A 23,844-nucleotide genomic window follows, 5' to 3' on the forward strand; every position below is an offset into this window, starting at 1 on the left:
CTGTAGGTTGGTAAGTTAAAGTTAATAAGTTAATGGTGGGAAAAAAATAGTTAAAAAGTGGCAAAAACAAGCGAAAAGAGGTAAAGTAGGCATAAAATGGCAAAAAACTGAAAAAAAAAAGAACTGGGCTGAAAAAGTGAAAACAAGTGGCAAAAAAGGGCAGCAAATGGCAAGAACTGGTGAAAAGTTACCAATAAATGACTAACAGGTGGCAAAAATTAAAAAAAAAAAAAAAAACAACCAGCAAAAACATAGCCAAAAAAAGAAATGTAAAAGTGACTAAATGGGCAAAAAGGTAGGAAGAATGGGCAAAAAGCAGCAAGTGTTAACCTGACATGCCAGATAGATTTGTTTCACACATCCATCTGGAAAACCTTCAATACTAAGCGTTTGGGAAAGGGCAGAGGCTTTGAAAAAAATTGGGAGGGTGACTGTCACATCTTTACGGGCCAATCAGAGCAACAAAACACGTGATGTAGCCGCGACTGAGTTGCGCATGTGCAACTACCGAGAATAACGCAAACCATGGAGACTGTAGACATGTCAGTACACAACTTTGTTGTTTTTGAAAAGAAAACAACTCACTGCTGTTCTTTGTTCTTCTTTTAACCAAGAAATGTAGTCAAGTTCTGATAAAACTGCCGCTTTAGTAGCATCCATGCTAATGTCTTCAGAGAGAATTGCACCGGCCTCTTGTCGCTGCTTGATTACATCACAACTCTGCCGCGCCTGAAAGTACTGCCCCTAGTCGCGGATTGGTCCTGTCACTTTCTAACTGGGCTCAAATGGTTCAGATGGGAGCTTTGCAAGCTGGATTTACCATTGAGAAACACGGAAATGGGCGAATCCATCTGCTTTGCAAGGTTAGCAAAGTGGCAAAAATGAGGAAACGACTGGCATTTAGGCCCCTTCAATGGGCAGAAAGTGGCAACTAATTAGAAAAAAATGCAAAAAGCAGGGTGAAAATAGTGAAAATTAAAACTGACAAAAAAAGAAAAAATTGGCAAAAAATTGCAAATAGGGGCAATGGACATATACAAACAAAAAACAAAGGTTGACAAACTGATTAATGTGACTTACAAATGATAATTACTGAGGTCAAAGTTTCCCTTTTCAAAGGTTTTCTAGGGGAATAATATTTCAAATGTAGACATTAAAGAGCCACAAAACCTCACAGAAGAGCCATATGTGACTCAAGAGCCACATGTTGAGTATCACTGCTTTAGACTCTTCATGGTTTGAATGTTCATCCCTACAAATCCGTCAATGCTTTCTATTATCTCAAAAACCTGATTATGGGCTAAATAGGTTCTGTGCTTCCTACAGAACATGCTTTTTTTCTTGCATGACCACGTTGAATTGTGTTTGATTTAATCTTATCATAGAGTACAACCCACCATTATTTAGCAAGATTTTTGTGGGAACTTCAGTGATCTCCAGTAAATTCCCCCCTTGTTATTACGTGGCTCTTCTTGACAAAGCTGCTCTAGCCAAAGGCATTCACAGGACAGTAACTCTTGTGAGATTAATGACAGGACAGCCAGGAATTTTGTTTCTTTATTTTTGGAAAGTCCTGATTGAAACCAGGCGTACAGCATGTTGTAAGAGCCAAACCTAACAACACAGTTAAAGAGTTTCTTTAGGGAAAATGTTTGACTGGTGAATAACAGCCACATTCCAGAAATATCTTGAAGTGATATGACATCATACGGTGCTGCACTAACATCATTTGTGGTAATGAGATCACACAGTCATCAGGCCAACTTTCCTAATTCTTCTTTTCCGAGCTTCAAGTGCTGACAAACCACAGACGTTTAATAAGGGAGGAATGTGTCCAGACTATTGTTGCTGTTTCAACAAATTTGAGGAATATAATACCAGCAAAGAGAAGTGACGGCACTTTTCCATCACTTTAGAAAGAAAATAAAGTCTGACACCAAGTAACTGCAGAAAGCGTTGAAAATTCCTGTTATCCTGAATGTTTCTACCGAGGAGGATGGCGGTTTTTTAACTCAGGCCTACGGTTCTCTCAGAAAGATATATGGTGGGTCTGCTGGATTCATCAACATCTCATTATGTGCAAACAGGATTTACAGTACAGTCTTACTCACTCTGTAACTCTCAAGTGTCACGAGTTTTAGGTGTGCTTAATACAAGTCATTACCAGCCTGAATTACAACAGGAACACCTTGTCCATCCATCAGCCTCTTTTTCACTGTAGAGCACAACAAGGAGACGCTGTACTCAGGCTGCCCCTCAATAACTGACCAAACCACGAGCTGATGAGGAGCTCCAGCTCCAACAAACAGGTCTACAAGCTTAAAGGGGAGCCAGCTGATCATTTGAGGTAAATGACTGATTTTGCATTTTCTGGCATCTTTTGTCACACTCATACCACATTCATACACTGACAGCAGAGGCTGCTGTGGAAAGTCTGCATCACTTTTACACTTATCCCATCCACGCACATTCACACAGCAAACAAGGAATTTGTGATTCAGTGTTTTGCACAAGGACATGTCAACACATGCATGCAGGTGACCTGAACCGCCAACCTTCTGGTTGAGACTCTCTGATCCACAGATGCCCTTAATGTGACAGTGACAGGAGGGATTATGGTGTTTAGGCTAGGTAGCTGTGTTTAAAGATTAATGCAACTATAATATAAACATAAGAGATGTCAGAGTTAGCATTTTAACTGTGATGGATTAAGGTCCCATAAATCAGTGGTTTTCAAACTAGGCTAACAAGGTTAAGCCAACATCTCAAAGCACACCATATTCATATCAACAGAAAATAGACTTTTTAAACACTTTAACAGTCAAGGTGGCCCATAAGGAGGGATAAAGGAGAAAGCGGTTTCTGGGGCCCAGTCAACTGGGGATGGCAAAAGTGGGGAAAAGGTGGCTGAAAGGTGGCAAAAATTGGTTAAAAGTGATGAAGAAAACATGGCACAACAAGTGGCAAGACAAAGTCAAAAATGGGTGACAATTGGCATAAGGGGCCAAACATTGGTTAAAAGTGGCAAAAACATGTTGACAGTGTCAAAAAAGTGGCAAAAATTGGTTACAGGTGCCCAAAAAGGAATAAATGTTGTAAAGAGGTGGAAAAAAATGGGTTAAAAGCGATTAACAATGGCCAAACAAAAGCAAAGTAAATGAAAATTGGCAAGAAGGTGGCAAATAGGTTACAAGTGGCATGAAAGTGGTAAAAACAGTTAAAGTTGCTAAAAGGTGGTAAAAAAGGGTAAAAAGTGATGAAAAAGTGGCAAAAAATGTCCTAATATAGCAAAAGTAGGCAGAAACTTGCAAAAATGGGTTACATGTGGCAAAAAGTTCCAAAAGGTCACAAAAATGGGTCAAAAACATTACAGATAAGATGCAAAATTGCAAAAAAAAAGCAGCAAAAATGGTTTAAGTCAAAGAAGTCAAAAGAAGAGGCAAAATGGGTAGAAGAATTGGTTAACTTGGTTAAAAGTAGCACGAATTAATAATTTTAACACCAATTTCAACTCAATAATAGCTTGCCAAATGAGGTAACTGTTAGCCAGGATGCTAGCACCAATGCTACTGATCCAACACACATACACTGATATCAATAAATCACATCTGGGGAGAGCCAATTCTCTGTTTTTTTTCAGAGGCCCAATCAGATCCCCAAGGCACACCAGTGTGCCGTGCCACACCATTTGAGAACCACTGCCATAAATCATGCTCTCACAATTTGGCACAACCAGTAGTCCCTATTGGCACACCATAGTCCAGCCGTCTTCATGCAGCTACCGTGATTGAAACACCCCCACTTTCTTATTACAGACAGACTCAGTTCCAAAAAAGTTGGGACACTGTGTAATATGAAAAAATAGAACGAAATAATTTACTAATTTCATAAACTAATATTTTATTCACAATTGAGCATAAACAATATTAAGTTTAATGTATTTGATAAGGATGATGCAGTTTAACAGTTTCATTACAGAGCATGACGCTGATGTGTTGCACAGAGCACATAGCAATTGTTCGAATGTTGAAACAGACATTTGACCATTCAGTCTGTAAATTGGACGTAGGGAGACTAGTTGCTGGAGTTTTGGGAGAGGAATGTTGTCCCATTCTTGTCTGATGTAGATTCTAGCTGCTCAACAGTCCTTGGTCTTTGCTGGATTTTTCTTTTTATGATGCACCAAATATTTTCTACTGCTGAAAGGTCTGGACTGCAGGCAGGCCAGTTCAGCACCGAGATTCTTCTACCACCAAACCATGCTGTTGTGATGGATGTGGTGTGTAGTTCAGGATTGTCTTGCTGAAATATGTAAGACCTTCCCTAAAAGAGACGTTGTCTGAATGGGAGCATACAGTATGTTGCTCTAAAACCTCCATCTACTTCAGCACGCCATAGGCACTAAAGTAACCTTATACCATCAGAAATGCAGGCTTTTGAACTGTGCTACGATAACAAGCTAGTTGGTCCCTCTCCTCTTTAGTCCAGGACACAGTGTCCTTGGTCTCAAACAAAAATTACAATTTTTAATCATGTGACCACAAGGCACTTTTACATTTTGCCTCAGCCAATTTTGAATGAGCTTTAGCACAGAGAAGACAATAGCATTTTTCATTGTGTTCACAAATGATTTCTTTTTTGCATGATACAGCTGATAAACTGACAACAATTGCCTGAGCACATGCAGTGATTCCAGCACAGAATCATGCCTTTTAAGGCAGGACCACCTGAGGGCCCAAGGATCATCACCATCCAATACTGACCTTTGGCCTTGTCTTTTGTCCACAGATCTCTCCAGATTCTCTGAATGTTTTGATGATACAATGTACTGTAGATGGTGGGATATTCAAAGTCTTCACAATTTTATGTTGAGGAACATGTTTCTGAAATTCATCCACAATTTTTGGAAGCAATTTTTTCGTAGATTGGTGAACCTCTGCTCATCTTCACTCCTCACAATGCTCCTTTTATAACCAGTCATAATAAAGACCTGCGACCAGTTCAACCTTATTAGTGGCATAATGCTCCTCCAGTTGTTTTGAAGTGCCCTACTTTTTTGAGACAGGTTGCTGCCACCAAATTCAAAATGAACTAATATTTTGGATGAAATCATAAAATGCCTTTCTTTCCACATCTATTAAGTTGTATTGTGAATAAATATGGGTTTGAGATTTGCAAATCACTGCATTCTGTTTATTCTACACAGGGTCCCAACTTTTTTGGTATGGGGTTGTATGAGCTGGAAAAAAATCAGTATAAAACTCATTATATAGCTGAGGTGAGTTTCTCCCCAGAAATGCTAAAAAATGGGCTTTTACTTTGAAAGTCACTCTGACTAAATAAACTTAAAGCACTACAGTCCAGACTGCAAATGACAGCACACACTGCAGAATCCAGTTCAGTAAGAAGTTTGTCATTCGTGCAGTAGCTCCTGCAGACACAGTTCTCATCAATAAGACATAAATGTTCTTGTTTTATTCTGTGCTGGCAGAGTTAAAAAGCCCGGTGTAGAAGAGTACATGATGGAGGACTAAAGTCGATTATACGCCACTCAATCAGCATGAATGGTTTTCATGGAAAGGTCATCATCATTACATTTACAGTTAATCTTCAAGGCACAGCAATTACTGTAACCGTAACCATGGAGGCTGTGGGCTACAGCACCAGAACCCTGAGATTAAACCTGGAATTAAAACATACATAAACATGCAGTGACCCGTCCAACATGAGGAAAGGATAAACCTAGTGCATTTGTTTTGAATTAGAACGGAGTAAAGAACAATGATCTAATGCACATATAGTTTGGTTATGAGTCTCCAAGTGGGTCATGGAAACAAGTCGCTCCAGATGTGAAAGATACAGAGCAGACTGCACTGTGTCAGCCATGCCTTTGTAATATTTTGCATATTCAGCATATTCAGTAAGTTACCAAAGAAAGCAGGGCCATGCATAAACGTTTGACACTGTAGAACAAGCCTCATTTTTCAAACATTCTTGACACCAGGTTTCTCCAGAATTGTAAAATTCAGATACAGTACAAGAAGTGTCTTCTCTAAACACCTTGGAACTGCAATATGTCCTTCGAGGCATCAGCTTCACAAAGAGCTGTTCTGGACACCATCAGGCTCTCCTTGCTGGTTCACAGCTGATGGATTTAGAAGCAGGTTGTGCTCACTGCGATGGCGCAAACAAAGGCAGTAAGTGAGGCAGAATTTTCTCATGCAGTGTGAGAAAACTGGATGGACATTCCAGAGTGGACGCGTAACAGTAACAAGGGACAGCAGGATGTGAGAAGCTTCCTAAAAGTAGAACAACAATTTCTGGTATCAATGCTGCTGGCTAAACAACTTCATAGTCATAATAAGTCTGTTTCTAAGGGATGTAATGAAGTAACAACAATCAATCAGGGAAATCAGGGGAGCTGATTATCTACTGAACCCAATTTAAAGAGGTAGTGGACACTTTAACATTCTTTTCAGCTGTACACAGAAGTATCTGACTGAACTATGATAAAGCACATCAATTTGGTGTGATTTCTGACATTTGCAATAAACTGATAATAAAAAAATCTGCATTTTATGGCTTTAATTAGCTCAAACAGACATCTGCTTTAAAAAATCTTTTCTGAAATGGTGAAGCTTATGTGACCCAGTAGGTTTCTACATCACAAACTTTATATAAAAGGTAGAATCTTACCACCTTTAACCAACTGTAGCATTCAGAGACCACTCCCATCCTCTCCTGCTCCTGCACTGCCTTGGCTCTCAGAGTTACGGCTTTAGTAACACTGGTGCTAGAGCCAACGGCCCAAACCAGTAGTGCAAAGGACCACCACGCTCCACCACCCCACTACAGCCTGCTCCAGGACTCTGGAGGGAAAAATCCTCCACCTCTAAAGGTCACTCTGAGGCAGCAGTGCTGCAGGACTGTCACTTTCTTGCAAGGGGACGTTACATCACTCCAGCCTTATCTGGAAAACCCTTAATTTAACAAATCCATATAGCATGCTGTCTGGACATTATATACCATAATGTGAATGCATGGTTAACACCAACAGCTTTAATGATAATCAAAATATGAACAGTAAGATAACTGCAGGGGGATTTTTTTTAGGAAAACTCTTTTTCCTAAAAATATGCTTTTAATAAACTTGGCTCATATCCGAATCCCCACATCCCTTAAGCCTTACCCTCTTCCCCACATCCAACCATCCCTAGACCTTTATCATCATTCCCGCATCACTCAAACCTTAGCCTCATTCCCACCTCCAACCATTCCCATCTCCGATCATCCCTTGACCCTTATCCTCATCCACACATCCCTTGACCCTTACCCACATCCCTCAACCCATATCCTCATCCTGGCATCCCTCCAACCTTACCCTCACCCCCATGTCCAACCATCCCTAGATTTTAATCATCATCCTCACATCCCTCAACCCTTACCCGTCTTTCCTAAACCCTTGCCCACATCCCTGCATACCTCAACCCTTAACCTCATCCCCACATCCCTCAACACTTACCCACATCCCCAAAACCCCTGACCTTACCCTTATCAACAATTCCAACCATCCCTCCACCGTTATCATCCCCACATCACTCAAACCTTACCCTAATCCTCACATCTCTCAACACATACCCACATCCCCAAAACCCCTGACCCTCACCCTCATCAACAACTCCAACCATCCCTTATTCTCATCCACACATGCCTCAACCTTACCATCCCCACATCTCTTCACCCTTTCCCTCCTTCACACATCCCTCGACCCTTATCATACCCCCATCTCGACTCTTGCCCTGACTCCCACATACCTCAGCACTCTCCCTCATCACCACATCCCTCAGCTCCTTACCCTCTTCCCACCACCACCTCCATCTCTCAACCCACTTAGTGACCTCAACATTAAACTATCAAAATCCATTTTATTATTGCTGTGGTCCTTCTCAGTGAAGAAATAAATACATAAAAAACACGTCCATTTTCATCTCATCATTTTTTATGTCTGGATATAAAAAAATATATAAATAATTGATTGACAGGGCTGTATTTTTTTTTCTCTACATGTATGACCCGGCGTAGGTATTTGGAAAAAAAAATCAATGTTACAGCCTAAATTGTTTTTGTTTTTTATTAGCATTTTTTATTAGAACATAAAAATGAAAAATAAAAAGAGTGAAAAATGTTTCATTTTTCCATTTATGATCTTTTGATTCTCAATTTAAAAATGCCTTAACAAGCCAATGTCACACTTCTTCCATGTTTTGCTTTTCTATGTCTAAATGCTGAATGGGATTTTTGGATATTAAAGCATTTTGGTATCCCCTTATGGCTTAAGGAGTTTTGAACATGTTTTAGTTGCCTTTGCCTCTATTAAGGAAGTCAGCTCTGCTACTGCCAGAATGCATGCAGACATCCTATCAGTAATTAAAAAATAATTTAGTTTCTTCTAAATCTTTATAAACTGATGTGAGTAAATAAATGCAGACAAATATCCACTGGCAATATTTCTTGTTGGGCTTCATAACCAGCAGACAGAAATATTTACCATTTGCAGCAACATCTGAATCATCATAAGAACTAATTTTTACCAGGATATGTCACCTCAAGTGTTGGTTATTTACCCATACACTTTCATCTTTACAAGCCACTTTAGCATGAATACTTGAATCACGATTCTGAAGTAGGAGTGAAAACAGTAGGGATGCAGTTACAAGAGGGACTGTGGCAAATGTGAGCACCCTCAAGTAATTCACTTCTTATAGTCAGTGAGTCAGAATGTGTAAATGTGGCACACAGACATCCTTTCAAGCACTGAAATTAGAAAAAGTGCATGAAGAGTAGAGCAGAAACTGCAGGAGGAAGAGCTACTACTGGATCAGCTTGTTTTGGTGTTTAGGTAAAGAGGATAAATCTCTATTGTAGTCGTAGAGCATGAAATTGCTTTAAAGATTATGTTTAAATCCTGCAATTAATGATCTGTTAGCCACTCATTCATAAAAGTGTGATAATGAACACTGAGCAAAAATAGAGACTAAGCTGGAAACACTGAAGAGGTCGAGAGCTGTATAAACATGGCCTATGGATCTTGGCATAACTAAGCAGTAATCTTTCTGATGCTAAGATCATCTAAGCGACTATTTTCCACCATGTTATAACTGTTTTTATATTAAATGCATGGACCAATCAGGATGAAAACAACCATTAAAATACCACATGAGGGCTGTTGAACTGATTTTTAAACATGCTAGCCAACAGTAACTGTATGCAACATAAATTCAGGAATTTATGTAACATGTTTGAGCCAGAAAGATTCTTCCCAGTGACTTTTATATGTAGGTGTTTCTGAAATGACCCATATTTTCTCTAACTCAATTATGAAACAGCTGGATTATCTGCATGTAATATATAAATGCATTTATGGTATAGTGCAACTTTTTAACTTTGTGGACTGTGCTAAGGAAACATGATCAACTCAAACACTGCAGACATATTGGTATCCATGTTTGGTTAAAGGAGACAGAGAAATTGTACCATCCAGCCATGTCAGCATACATACAACATATCTTAACTTCTTTGTGATCATGTCCTGGACACTGATATGAGATCTGTCGATGTTTTTAATGTATAAAGGACAGTGTTACTGAGCGGCAAGTATCAAGGACAAAGAAAAAAGCCATACAAGACGTGGGGCAACAAACAAGTCAAACAGCCACAACCCAATTCCAAAAAAGTTGGGGCACTGGCTGTGTAAAATGTAAAAAAAAAAAAAGAAAAGGAAAAAAAATCAAAATGCAACGATTGCTAACCTTATAAACCCACATTTATTCAGAACTGAACATAAACAACATATCAGACGTTAAAACCTAAATGTTTTACCATCTTATAAAAATATTAGCCTATTTTAAATTTGATGGCAGCAAGATGTCCCAAAAAAGTAGGGAAGGCCAGATTTCCATTGCATCCCCTCTTCCTTCAACAACAGTCTGTAAACATCTGGGAAGTGAGGAGAGCAGTTGCTGGAGTTTTGGGAGAGGAATGTTGTCCTATTCTTGTCTGATGTAAAATTCTAGCTACTCAACACTCCTAGGTTGTCTTTGCTGGATTTTTCATTTCATGAGGCGCCAAATCTTTTCTGTTGTGAAAGGTCTGGACTGTAGGCAGGCCAGTTCTACTGTGTAACCATGCTGTTGTGGTGGATGTGAAATGTTGTTTAGCATTCTCTTGTTGCCCATGCCAAAGGCACAAATGTAACCCCAAACCATCAGAAAGAACTTTTCACTAAAGGCCGGTTCAGACTACATGAATTCAGCCAGATTTTAGCCCGACTGCAGCGTCACAGCCCATTATCAAAACTTTGCCCGATATAGAGCGTCGGGAACGACAAACGGTCTTGTGGTGTGACATAATTAACGACGTGCCAAAGACGCCCCACAACCACAATTTACCAAGACTAGCATGTCAGAATTTTTCTTACATTGTCATCTAGTTTGACACCCTGACCTGACGTCAACGGCATGAATCCTAATGCCTAACAACAGGAGAACATTTGCTCCTTATCTCTGCATCATTATTTACAAGATTAACTACTTTTTAATCTCCTTTTATTCCCTAAAACTAATGTGTAAATTTTATTTTGTTTTATTTTATTTACATTATTACATGCATACCTTAAGTTCTATCTAAGAGAGAGCCATTCCATATTGTCCTTCTCTTGATCTCTTGATTCATCCGTACTTATTATCCAAAATCCAATCCATAATTGTTTCTTATTTCCCGCTACAATCACATAGAGCACTTCTGTTGTAGAGTGAAAGACACTCTTTGACACACCCCCCCCCCATCAACCTGTGAACTTGCACTCAGTTGGGGAGACAGTGGTGACATCAGCATATAGCGAGCGGTCAGGATCATGCTTTTAGTGTGGCCAGGTTGTTGGCCAAGACGGGGCAAGAATTTTGTTGTACAGTGTAGTAAGAATCTATCCAGAACAACTAAAGATGAAATCACAATCTAAGGCTGCTGATATCACACCCTCTCAGAAGGAAAGATAATGATACAAGGGGGGAGAGATCCTTTCTCCTTCCTAAATCCATGTGCAGGATCCCTCAGGATTGTCACTGAAAGGGGGGGGATTCTTTTCCCCCATGCCTGTCAACTTATCAAGGAACCATGTTCGAAAAACAAGAGTTTCTCAGGCAGTAGGACTCTTAAACTGCCATTCTGATGAAAGACAGCTCCCAACGGAGATCAACACCTTAAAATCTGAATCTTTCGATTGGTTGACCAAACGGTGAACCCCTCAGACTAAATCCTGTCTTCCGGAAGCTGTAAGAAACTCTGCACCATGCCTCATAAATCTAAGGACTCTGTCTTCCTACAGAGCCATGGCACAGAGCAGGCGCATGTCGTAAATTCCTTGTGTTATCTCGACCACATGGAGCTGCAAGGATTGGAAGTATCAAAAAACTGTCTTAAACATTATGTTTCCAACAGGAAATGCTCATATTTGGTTGACCCTGCTTGCAAGGAACAGAATGATATGCCACACTTAATGTTTGAGCTCTTCTATCTCTGATTTACGGCTCTGAGAATCCAATCTTATATACTGACTGTAACTGATATCCAAAGCTGAAGATCTTCCATGGATCAACATTGCCACCTTGTGGTCAAGTTTCATCACACCCATTATAGTTGTAATGAGACTCTCTGTGTGTGTACTCAGTCTGTCTAACTAATTAGCTATGTTCTAATGTTTGTGTGTGATAGTTTATTGATATTATTGTAGTGAAAATGTGTTGATAATAAATTAATATTATCAAGTAAACCTTGTAAAGAATAGGGCACCACCGCTTACGCGGATTGGTTATTTAATAACCAATAAAATATTGCAATTATTAATTAATCAAAACCTTTAATTAATTAACAAGAACATTAACTGTAAATCAATCTCATTTCTAAAGTAGTAAACTCTCATAACATTGACTCTATTTCTCTGCTTAATAGAATGAATTCCCGAACTACGACAGTCTTTTGAAGATTTATTATAAAATCACAAAATAACAGACATAAATCACAGGTTATATGAATAGATAATGTAAATGAATAAACAGAACATGACTAAATATGGTAAAGAGAAAGGATGCTAACTTAGTTGGTGAGAGTGGATTATTCTAATAATCCTAACGGAAAAATTTTAACCGACATTAAGAATTTGGAGCGTGAATTATGAAGAAAAATAGATCTGAACTAATTTATTGGAACTTTGGAGACATCAGCACCAGAGAGATGAATTGGATCATACCAGCCGTTCGATGGAGGCGAGGAGGAGAGGACCCATCTGGAGGGGCCCGGAGGAAGGCGCCTGGCAAGTTCTGAACGCCCGAAGCTACCGCGTGCCAACTCTGGTCCGACCCGGATGGGTTCAAGCTGGGCCGCTGTGGCGCCGATGGGTCGCTCAGACTGTAGGGATGGCTGTACAGACTCTTGTCCACGGACTCTGGGAAGGATTGTCTCTCGTTCCAAAAACGGCTCTTGATCGTCCAATTAAAAATCAGATAAACTCAAACGCATCGACACCACGTGACTGCTGGCTCACAGTGAAGTCGATTGTGTGATAAGAAGGAAAAACAAAAACTCTGCGTTACAAAAATCTAGCATGAAGCTATAAAAAGGTTAGGAAAAATCTTGTACTGGATAAGGAAAATTCTAAGTCTGATTGTTTATCAGACTTGGCACAACGCTTGGATCAAGAATTGGCCTAGGAGGCCCAAGGAGACTCAACAGAGCTCTCCTTAGTGAGCATGTTCTTGGACTGTCCAGACCTGACCGCTTTCTGATCTGAACACAACTCTGCGCCGAACTCCACACTCTCTCTGAAATCTTGTGAGTTCTGAAGTTACTCTTATACACGAGGGAGGGGTTTCGGTTTTGAAGCCCTCCCAGTGTTTGATTAAATCCACTCCACCAGATCATCAAGTTAATCGGATAATGTAGAGATAACACAACATGGTTATAAAAACTCTAGAATACTATCAATAAACTATCACACAAACATTAGAAACACGGTTAATTGTTTATACGCACAATTATACATTAGAAAATGTTTCTGCATTTGGGTGTGACGGAACTTGACCACAAGGTGGCAATGTTGATCCAGGGATGATTTTCAGTCTCTGTTCGTCAACTTGGAGAAATACAACTAAATTATATCATAAAACCATAATTCAGTAAGGGAAAATGCCAGAGATTAGTATGGCACGCTATTCTGTTCCTTGTAAACAGACTCAACCAAATATGAACATGTCCTGTTAGAAACATAACATTTAAGACATTTTTTTTTGATACTTCCAATCCTTTTTAAACCATGTCGTGTTATCTCTACATTATCCGATTAACTTGATAATCTGGTGGAGAGTGGATTATTGATCTTTAGGGTTGATCTAGGATACAGACCCCTTCTCCCTTTTAAAGAGACGCCATGCTGAACAGGAGTTCAGTTAACAGAGCAGATCAGAAGTCAGTTCGGTTCAGTGTTCAGTTGGAAGGGATCAGAAAGTGGTCAGGTCTGGCCAGTCCAAGATGCTCACTGAGGAGACCTCTGTTGGGTGTCCTTGGGCCTCCTTGGCCCATTCTTCATCCAAGCGCTGTGACAAGTCTGATAAACAATCAGACTTAGATTTTTTTTTCTTATCCAATACAAGACTTTGATTTTTCTAACCTTTCTATAGCTTCGTTTGCAAAAAGTTAGCGCGAGATTACAATGCAGTTCGCAGGACAACAAATTACACTTGAGAATGTGTGCGCTTGTCATCTGGGAACAGAAATTCAAATCAGAGTCTTAAGAGCTACAAGGACCTCTCCATTATCTAGTTTGAACAAAAAAATACCAATACTAACCATGTTACAAATATAAATCAGTTTTCTTTTATCATTTTCCAAAATCTGAACAAAAAAGTTCAGTAACACAAAAAATCCTTCTGAGGATCAAGTCCTGCTGGCTGAAGGTTTTTGTTTTCTTTTTGGCACGTCCATCACTTCATGTGAATCCATCCTCATGTGATGTTGGTGTTTTTTGAATTTATCTGATTTTTAATTGGACAATCAAGAGCTGTTTTTTTGGAACGAGAGACAATCCTTCCCAGAGTCCATGGACAAGAGTCTGTACAGCCGTCCCTACAGTCTGAGCGACCCATCGGCGCCGCAGCGGCCCAGCTGAACCTACCCGGGTCGGACCAGAGTTGGCATGCGGTAGCTTCGGGCGTTCAGAACTTGCCAGGCGCCTTCCTCCGGGCTCCTCCAGACGGGTCCTCTCCTCCTCGCCTTCATCGAACGGCAGATAAAGTATGGTCCAATTCATCTCTCTGGTGCTGATGTCTCCAAAGTTCCAATAAATTAGTTCAGATCTATTTTTCTTCCAAATTCACACTCCAAATTTTACACCGTTGGCTAAATTTTTCCGTTAGGATTATTAAAATAATCCACCCTCACCAACTAAGTTACCATCCTTTCTCTCTTACCACATTCAGTAATATTCTGTGTTTATCCATTTACCTTACACTCATATAACCTGCGATTTATGTCTGTTATTTTGTGATTTTATAATAAATCTTTAAAATACAGTCGTTGCACAGGAATTCATTTATTAAGCTAAAGGAATAGAGTCAATGTTATGAGAATTTACTACTTTAGAAATGAGATTGATTTACAGTGAATGTTCTTCTTAATTAATTAAAAGTTTTGATTAATTAATAATTACAATATTTTATCGGTTATTAAATAACCAATCCGCGTAAGCGATGGTGCCCTATTCTTTACGAGGTTTACTTGATAATATTAACTTATTATCAACATTTACGCTACAACAGTCACAAAAAAAACGTGTAGTCTGAGCTGGCCTTAAGACAACCTCTGCAAGTGCAGGTTTTGGCACAAACAATGATCAAAAGGGTGTATGAGGCAAGGCTGATCTGAGGTTGTGCAATCCTGCATCATCTGCACAGAACTCATAGTTCCCACAAAATTAGAGTGCAGAGCATAAAAATCAGGTAAGTTGACCAAAGGTCAAAATATAAAAATGTTACAATAAAAATGTTTAAAGATCAGATAAATGTTTAATGTATTTACATTTCTAAAATCCTATTCTTTAGGTGAGTGGGGGTCCACAGAATAAGTCCGTTTCTCTTAGGGGAGGCTCACTCCTCCACATTTTGAAAGCACTTGATCTATTTCATTTTAAAAGACCCTACAGCTTCATCAATAAGGCTTTCGATTGTGTTATGTTTTCACTGGAAAGTTTCTGATAGCAGTTTTAGGTTTGACAACTGTATTCACTGCAATTTAAGCACAGTTAGACAGTATCTTTGTTTTAGTATTTTCCTCTTTATAACTGTTACCATAATCAGCTGATAAAAACAATACAAATATAAAAGCTTTTATAAGTTAAACACATTTTATCGTTCTTTTTAATGACAAATCGTAATCTGCAGCCTCATGGTACCAGGAGCAGATTCTGACATAATCATCTCTTTGTGTGATCTGGGAATCAGTTTGAGTCAAAAAAATGTATTTCAAACAAAATGTGACAAGAAAAAAAAATCAAAATCTTTCCAGTTTTAAAACACTGACAGATCCACACACTTCTTCTCCAGATTCCTGTTTTTTAAGCTCATGTCTAAAAATGTTTGCTGAAGATTCAGAATTTACAATCTGCAGTCTAGTTCCTTTGACTGTCCCACTTCAGAGCTTCTTTAGACTGTATGTGCCATCATGACTAATCATCACTGAGCTAACTGAGCATCACTGTGAAGACGCTCCAGTACCTCCAGTTATTTTCGTCTGCCAATTACTGGAACTACCATGTATATTATACTTATCCAATGTATATGGTGCTCATTGTAAATATCCACTGGCATGTTTACTTATATATGGAATTGTATATTCTTGTGTTAGACAAAGACGACACTAGCATTATAGTCTTACATTCATTTATATTTAAGATGAACACAACGCTGTTTAATGGAGCTGATGTTTCCTCAAACAAAGTGGATCCACATTTGTTATCCTGGTTGTCTCTTTTGTTTATACTCCAGAGTTCTTGGCCTTTGGTGTCTGTTTTAAGTTCCAGTAAGTATCACAGAGGTAAAATTATCGGCTTTTCATCAGCAACAAATTACAGGTTAGAAATACTGTAGCTCTGCTGACATGATTACACTCGGCCACTCCAATGACCTCTCAAAGGAAACTCCTAAATACATGCAATCCCTCTGATGACACTGTTTATAATAAAACAGAGCAGGGAGCACTAGAATGAAGTAAAAATCCAGAAATCAAAGATTTGTTTGATTGTCATGCCCCACAGGCTGAACAGACACACTAAAAATCAGCACGACCACCAAAAGCTGCATTCCTATAGAGAGACATCACCTGTCTGTACGATAGGCATGTAATCCTCCATAAACTCACTGTGCCATCTGTAACATAAAGTTCTTTATTAGCCCCCATAGGAAGTTCTTGACCTATTCTTAGTATTTCCTATCAATGAGGAGCAGCAGGGTGAATGTTGAGGCACATAAACAAGAAATAAACATATCTTTAACCAAGCAGATATTTAGGGTCTTATCCTTTTGGTTTTTTGTGGGTCTTGCCTTGATTCAAAACACCTAACACCAGACACACTTCACATCCAGCAGCATCACACGCTTGCTTTCAACTCTGCATCTAAATATACGATTCTACATTTCAGTTTTCCTTTAATGAGGTGAAGAACCATATTTTGTCACGTCGGCTGACTTCCTTCATGAAGGGTTGAATCTGTTATTTATTCATTCCTTTTTTAAAATAAATTAGGGCTGTCAAAGTTAATGCGTTAATATCACGTTAACTCAAATTACTTTTAATGTCGCTCATTTTTCTGTCGCACGATTAATGCATGCGCGTTCTGTATGACCCTCAACCCATCCCTTAGTTTGCCAGACCAGGGAGTGGCGCCGTTGTGATGCGGTACATACGAGCAGAAATGGATAAAGGACAGAGACTTTTGAATGACAGGTTCAGCTCTTAGATCATGTCAGATAAGACTGAAGTTATTTTCTCCTACTGTCGACATGAACAGAGTTACAAGGAAGTTCGTAGAGTGTTATATAACCCGCACCACTCGCTGGCCATGCACACAACTAATGCAGAGAGCCGCCCCCCTCGCCATGCTGGATTTGTTTACAATGGAGACACTCAGACAACTCTGCAGGGATGGACTCGCTATCTGGCATTCATTTCCCGGTGTGCTGACACACTTTGGGGCCAGTATGATTTATTCATTTATTTAGGCTATTATATCTGCCATGAACCGGCACCACAGCTGCGCTATTGACAGTTGACTGGTCCGATCACGTCTCCTAAAGGTCCTTTACCCCCCGCTCTCATCCCCACGCAGCTCTGAAAAAAAACGAAACTTACTGAAACGATCGACTGGAACTGTAAATAAAAGCCAAATTCAAATAACAGTCAATCAAGATGCTGCAAAACTGTCAAAGACTCTGCAGTCCCTGTAGGAGATTGTCTGATGCATGGTGAATGTACAGCTGCATCATGAGGAGGAGGAGGAGACAGAGCAGCAGAGGCTGGTGTGTGATGGGAGAACAGAGGTTAGTGAATGAGCTCTGTAGAGTATCATAATATAAGCTGAAAGCATTATTAGACTGTGGGTCTCCTTTATTTAGGAAGAAAAAATGGTTTTAGATTAAATCTGTAGCTCTTCTATGATCTGAAGAATGAAGAGATGGTTAATTCCTCTTAATACACCTTAAAAGTTCTCCACTGAGACTTCTTTGTGTGTTCATGAGTTTTGAAAAGAGCCTTCACATGTGTGTTTATTGACATTCCAGTAAATCTACTGGACTGATGACAGCCATTTCTTACTGTCAGCATTTATTTTTCATTTGGACTACTTTTTTTTAGTTTGAAAGTAAAAATATGATAAAAAAATAGCAGACATTTTTTAAGTAATTACTTGCTTTTTCTCTTGAGCAGGGAAGATTTGTCCACCTTACTCACATCAGAACAGTCAAACACCTTTAGATGTGTCTGTGCCTTATTGCTGAGCTCTCAGCAGAGACTTGACTTCTTTATGTCCATGTGTGATGATGAGATCTGTTGTTTGGTGATCAGCTGCTGAGAACAGAGGAGTTAACTTCTAGAAGTCTAAAGTTTGACTCTGCATTGTGGTATTATTCAGTAATGTTACATTAAGGTCAGAATCTCCATCTGTTGTGGCTTGTTGGGCTTGAGTTTACCATGTTATGCTCTCAGCATATTTTTGCAGTGTTCAGTATCTTTGAGCTCAGACTAGAGAATTTTCTGGACTTTATCTGTTGTTGTTTTGGTTGTTGACATGAACAAACATTTGCATAAAGAAAGCATTTTTGTCCACTTGTGTTGATAAGGGTATTTAAATCTTGAGAAATAGTACTGAAAGGTACATTTAGAATAGACAAAAAATTTTGATTAATTTGCGATTAACTGTGAGTTAACTATGAAATTTGTGCAATTAATCGCAATTAAAATTTTAATCTATTGACAGCCCTAAAATAAATATATTTATTGAATTTTTACATGAAAACATTGAACACTACCAATAACACAAAAACAATAACAAGAAAAGGTGCAAGACAGTAGAGCAATGGACAGTATCTATCCTTCAAACTCTAAGACAGGGCTTTTCACTGAGGATTTTGAAAGTTAAGGCAAGTGACAGTCTGTCACCAAAGGCGAAAAAAAACAACAATGGCAATTAATAGAAACTGAAGGGAATTTTCTCCACGTTACATACACCAACACACTAACAAATCATCACTCTGTAAACTACAGCTAATTCAAAACGCAGCGGCCAGAGTCCTTACAGGTACTAGGAAATATGATCATATCACTCCGGTCCTCAGAACACTCCATTGGCTCCCCGTACAATTCAGAATCACTTTTAAAATCCTCCTAGTAGTCCATAAAGCTCTCCATGGTTCAGCCCCTGAATACGTTCTGACCTGCTTTACAGTTTATAACCCAACCAGTCCCCTCAGGTCCTCAGGTGAAGGTCTTTTAGCCATACCTAGAATCAGAACAAAGGCTGCAAGTGTCACTATCTAACTAAACTAAAAACATATCTATTCTCCATAGCATACAAATAATATATCTGTGTGTTTATGTGATCCATATGTGGTTGCATGCCCTTTCATGCTTCCCATTGTTTAAATTCTGTCTTGTCTGTGATGTGATTATTCACAAACCTTCTAAAGGCGTTTCTGTGTTTCTCACTGGCGAATCCATCTTGAAAAGCTTCCATCTGAACCGTTTGAGCCCGGTTAGAAAGTAACAGGACCAATCGGCGATGAGGGGCAGTACTTTCAGGCCCAGTTAAGTCGTGATGTAAGCAAGCAGCGAAAAGAGGCTGGTGCAATTATGGCAGAAGTGCTTAGCGTGGATGCTGCTAAAGCATCAGTTTTATCATAACTTCACTACATTTTTTCATTAAAAGAACAAAGAACAGCAGTGAGTTGTTTTCTTTTCAAAAAAGGCAAAAAGTCGTGTACTGACATGTCTACAGTCGCTATAGTTCGCGTTATTCCTCGGTAGCTGCGCATCGCGCAACTATGTAGCAGCTACGTCACATGTTTTGTTGCCCTAATTGGCCTGTAAAGATGCAACGGACAGTCACATCTTCGATGTTGATCTTTGATATTGTAATTTCACTTACAATAATTTCATGTAACTACATGGATGGGAATCCCATCAGCATAATGAGGCATAAAAATAAGACCTATTTCACAGCATAGTCTATTCCACGTGTAAGGGCATGAAAACCTTTTGAAATAAAATGACCCAATTCCAGTGAACCTGGAAGCACCATACCAGTGCCAAACGTAGGAAAATATTATTGTTAGTAAAACTGCAACAAAAACAAAGAACAATGCGTGATAAGTTACCTCTTTTCATATATTGTGCTGCTCTTCCTCCATGGTGACCAGATGTGGTGTCTGTGTTTCCACCCATCAACATCTGGACTGAGGAAAACCCCAAAGGGCTCTCAGAGCTCTGGTTGTTGGTGATGTTGGTGAGCTGAGCAGCAGCATCCTGGACTCTTTTCTTCTCCTTTTTCAGCATCTTAACAAGGACACCTGAAGGCACCAAGTTAAGGATTTTACATTTGCTTCCTTTTGGAAAGAGTGTGTTAATCTGATAATACATATAAACAATGTCAAAATGAATGACTACACTTCTAGTGGGATAGTGCAGATAGTGCAATATTCAAACCAGTTCATTTGGATTAAAACAATTTTAAACAGATCCCTAAGTCAGGGGTTCTCAACCTGTTCAGCCCAAGACCCTGAAAATAAAGGTGCCAGAAACCAGGGACCCCCACTGTACCTGAAGGTGGCTGAACACAGTCATGCACATTCAGGAATCGTCATGTAAAGACAAGGCCGTCCATTAGTGGGGAAAATGGCCCAGCAAAACTGGGGGCCAGCAAAATCATGGTCCATTGTAAAGTTAAGCTGTGGTATTTTATATTTAACCTGAATCATAACCACTCTCATCAAAGAAACAAAAATCATTTTAATTTGTTTGTGCAGTAAGTAGACCTCTTAAAAATGTAAATCCTTTTGTTTAAAACAGAATGAAAATACATTAAAAATAGCTAAAATGGGTTAATAATGGCAAAAAATGCTAGGAAAAGTGGTAAAATTGGAGTTTAAGAATAGCAGAAATGGGCTAAAAGTGCCAAAAATTTGATAAAAGTGGCAAAAAAATACCAAAATTGGCAAAAAATAGGTTCAAGTGGCAAAAATGGGTATATTAAGTATAATAAAAGGGGATTAAAAAGTGGCTGCAATGGCATTAAAGTAGCAAAAATAGATGAAAATTTATTGAAATGGGATGAAAAATGGATATAAATTGGTAAAAAAGGGTTAGCTGAGGCAGAAAGAGGTTAAACTGGCAAAAAATGGGCATATTAAATTGTGAAATGTGGCATAAAAAGTGGTAAAGAAGGGTTAATAGTGGGAATAATGGGTCAACAGAGGCAACAATAGACAGAGAGTGTCAAGATTTGGTTTAGAAGTGCCAAAAACAGTCAGAAAAAGTGGTGGAAAGGGTTAAAGCATACAGAAAATGGGTTTTAAGTAGCAAAAATGTGTTAAAGTTGGTAAAATTGGTGGGAAAAAGTGATGACAATGGGTTGAAATCTGGCAAAATTGGTGTAAAGTGGCAACAGTGAAGATTAAAAAATATTCCTAGTTTTTTAAGGGCATCTGGAGACCCTCTCTCAGTAGTCTCGCGACCCCCAATGCGGTCCCCACCCCAATGTTGAGAACCACTGCCTTAAGTGACACTACAGTAAAAGGATCCATAGTGATTTGCTTAAAGCAGCAGGTTTTATTGGGGGCTTGTAATAACAGCAGAGTGCTGACATGTGCCAAGACTTGGACCATACAGCAGAGGGGAGATTTAATCAACTTCAGCTTTATTGAACTCAAGAGAGAATTGGTTTTGCAGCTATAGAAAAATGTTAAATATTTAAAATACAAAGGCAAATAGACTTAGAACGAAAACAAGATTAGATATTTTCTGTAGCTATGAAAACAGACACAAAGTAACAATAATACTATGGTACACAGACTTGAGCTTGTGTAGTGCTTTATACTCTAAACACTTCAGCTCACACCTACCCATATTTACCCTTTAACTCCATTCACTCCACATTCATACACTGATGGCAGAGGTTGCTATGGATAATCCATATGCATCATCACACATGAACATACCACCAATGAAGGAGTGGTAGCAAATTGGGGTTAAGTGTCTTGCTGGGAATCAGACTCACAACATTCCAATCAGAGGACAACCGACTCAACCTACTGATCCACAGTTGCCCTATGAATGTATGTTTCATTTCTGTTTTTTATGATTGTTTAAATGACAGTTCAACCAACATCATTCACCAGAAGGAATGGGAAAATGCCAATTCTGTTTCATCAACACCGTATTTTAGTAGTTAGATGGTCCATCAAAAAAAAAAAATCCAGTCATTTCAAAATCCATTTCTCTTTCCTTTGTGTTGCAAAAAATAAGAAAACCCTGAAGCAGTGTCTGTTTCTCTCCTATTTCAGTGCAGATCAGAACGTAAACCAACCTACAAATTTTGTCTTGCACAACTCACTTGGAAATTGTGTCACCATGATTGTGCATCTTTTAGTGCAGTGTTGAGCATGGTTGATGGCCACAGCTAAACCAGCTGCTCCCTACCTGTTGGATTTCTGGCATGTTTGATATTTTTGTTGTATGACTGCACACACTTCCACCATGAGAGCAAAACCACGAGCATCTTAAAACACCATTACACCAAAGACTACCTTTAATGATAAAATAAATAAACAAGTAGGAAAAAGGCGTACCTACGAACTTCCACCTGATTGTTATTATTTAGCTGCTAGTTGTGTTTGCAAGATGACCTCCAAGACCTCCAGCAGGCACTGGCGGTTTGTGCTTAAGTGTGAAGCAGTCGGGTGAGGGTCAGCACCTCCAAGTCCGAGGCCATGGTTCTCTGCCAGAAAATGGTGGGTTGCTCCCTCCGGGTGGGGTATCTTTGCCCCAAGTGAAAGAGTTTGAGTATCTCGGGGTCTTGTTCACGAGTGAGGGTAGAGGGGACCATGAGATTGACAGGTGGACTGGTGCAGCATCCATGATATTGCAGACGTTGTACCGCATCGTCGTGGTGAAGAGTAGCTGAGCCAGAAGGCAAAGCTTTCAATTTACCGGTCGATCTTTGTCCCAACCCCCATCTATGGTCATGAACACTGGGTAATGACCGAAAGAACAAGATCGCAAGTTCAAGTGATTGAAATGAGATTCCTCAGGAGCGTGGCTGGGCTCAGCGTTAGAGAAGGGGTGAGGAGCTCAGACATCTGGAAGGATCTCAAAGTAGAGCTGCTGCTCCTTCGCACCGAAAGGAGGCAGTTGAGGTAGTTCGTGCATCTGATCAGGATGCCTCCTGGTCGCCTCCCTGTGGAGGTCTTCCGGGCACATCCAACTGGAAGGAGACCCCGGGGTAGACACAGAATTGCTGGAGAGATTATATATCTCATCTGGCCTGGGAACGCCTTGGAATCTCCCAGGAGGAGTTTGAAAATGTGGCTGGAGAGAGAGATGTCTATGTTGACTTACTTAGCCTGCTGCCTCCACGACCCGGCCCCGGATAAGAGGAAGGAAGAGAGGGAGGAAGGAAGGAAGGAAGAGAGGAAGGAAGGAAGGAGGGAAGGAAGGAAGGGAGGTAGGAAGGAAGGAAGGGAGGGAGGGAGGGAGGAAGGAAGGAAGGATGGATGGATGGATGGATGGATGGATGGATGGATGGATGGATGTGTTTGCTGGTGATGCTGTTTATGTGTATGTGGGAGAGAGATTGTGAGAGTTGATTTGTTGCTGTGTTTAGCTATCTGAAGCCTAAAAATGAGAATGGAGGCCTGACTTTAACCTCTGTGAGATCCATGGACATTTATAACGGCCTGTTTTGACTTCAGTTAAAAAATGTGTACACCCTGTCTGTGCACGACCATCAGACTGTACAGTGTGATGCAGAAATTAGGCACGGTGGACGTGCGATGTGAGATGCATTGGAGGAAATATCCCTATTATGAGGAATTTCTGGAACAAAAGACAAGATCAGCATCATGATGATACTCAAGTTATAAGTAGGGATGTTCTGACACCATTTTTCCTTCCCGATATGATTCCGATACCAAGGGGTCCAGTATCGGCTGATACCAAGTACTGATCCGATAGCAGTGTGAATTTTCTGGA

The 23,844-nt window shown here is 39.7% G+C and overlaps 1 protein-coding gene across 1 annotated transcript in view; it reads right to left on the minus strand.

Annotated features, from left to right (window-relative positions):
* The window catches only part of kif6 (kinesin family member 6), a 162,741-nt gene that overhangs the window by 49,539 nt on the left and 89,358 nt on the right, over nt 1-23,844 (minus strand). Inside the window, exon 14 of the mRNA XM_041812237.1 lies at nt 19,974-20,165. Within this exon, the coding sequence (XP_041668171.1) occupies nt 19,974-20,165 (192 nt within the window). The remainder of the gene's footprint in view (nt 1-19,973; nt 20,166-23,844) is intronic.

This window comes from Cheilinus undulatus, linkage group 18 (genome assembly GCF_018320785.1).
Source record: "Cheilinus undulatus linkage group 18, ASM1832078v1, whole genome shotgun sequence".
NCBI classification, from domain to species: domain Eukaryota; kingdom Metazoa; phylum Chordata; class Actinopteri; order Labriformes; family Labridae; genus Cheilinus; species Cheilinus undulatus.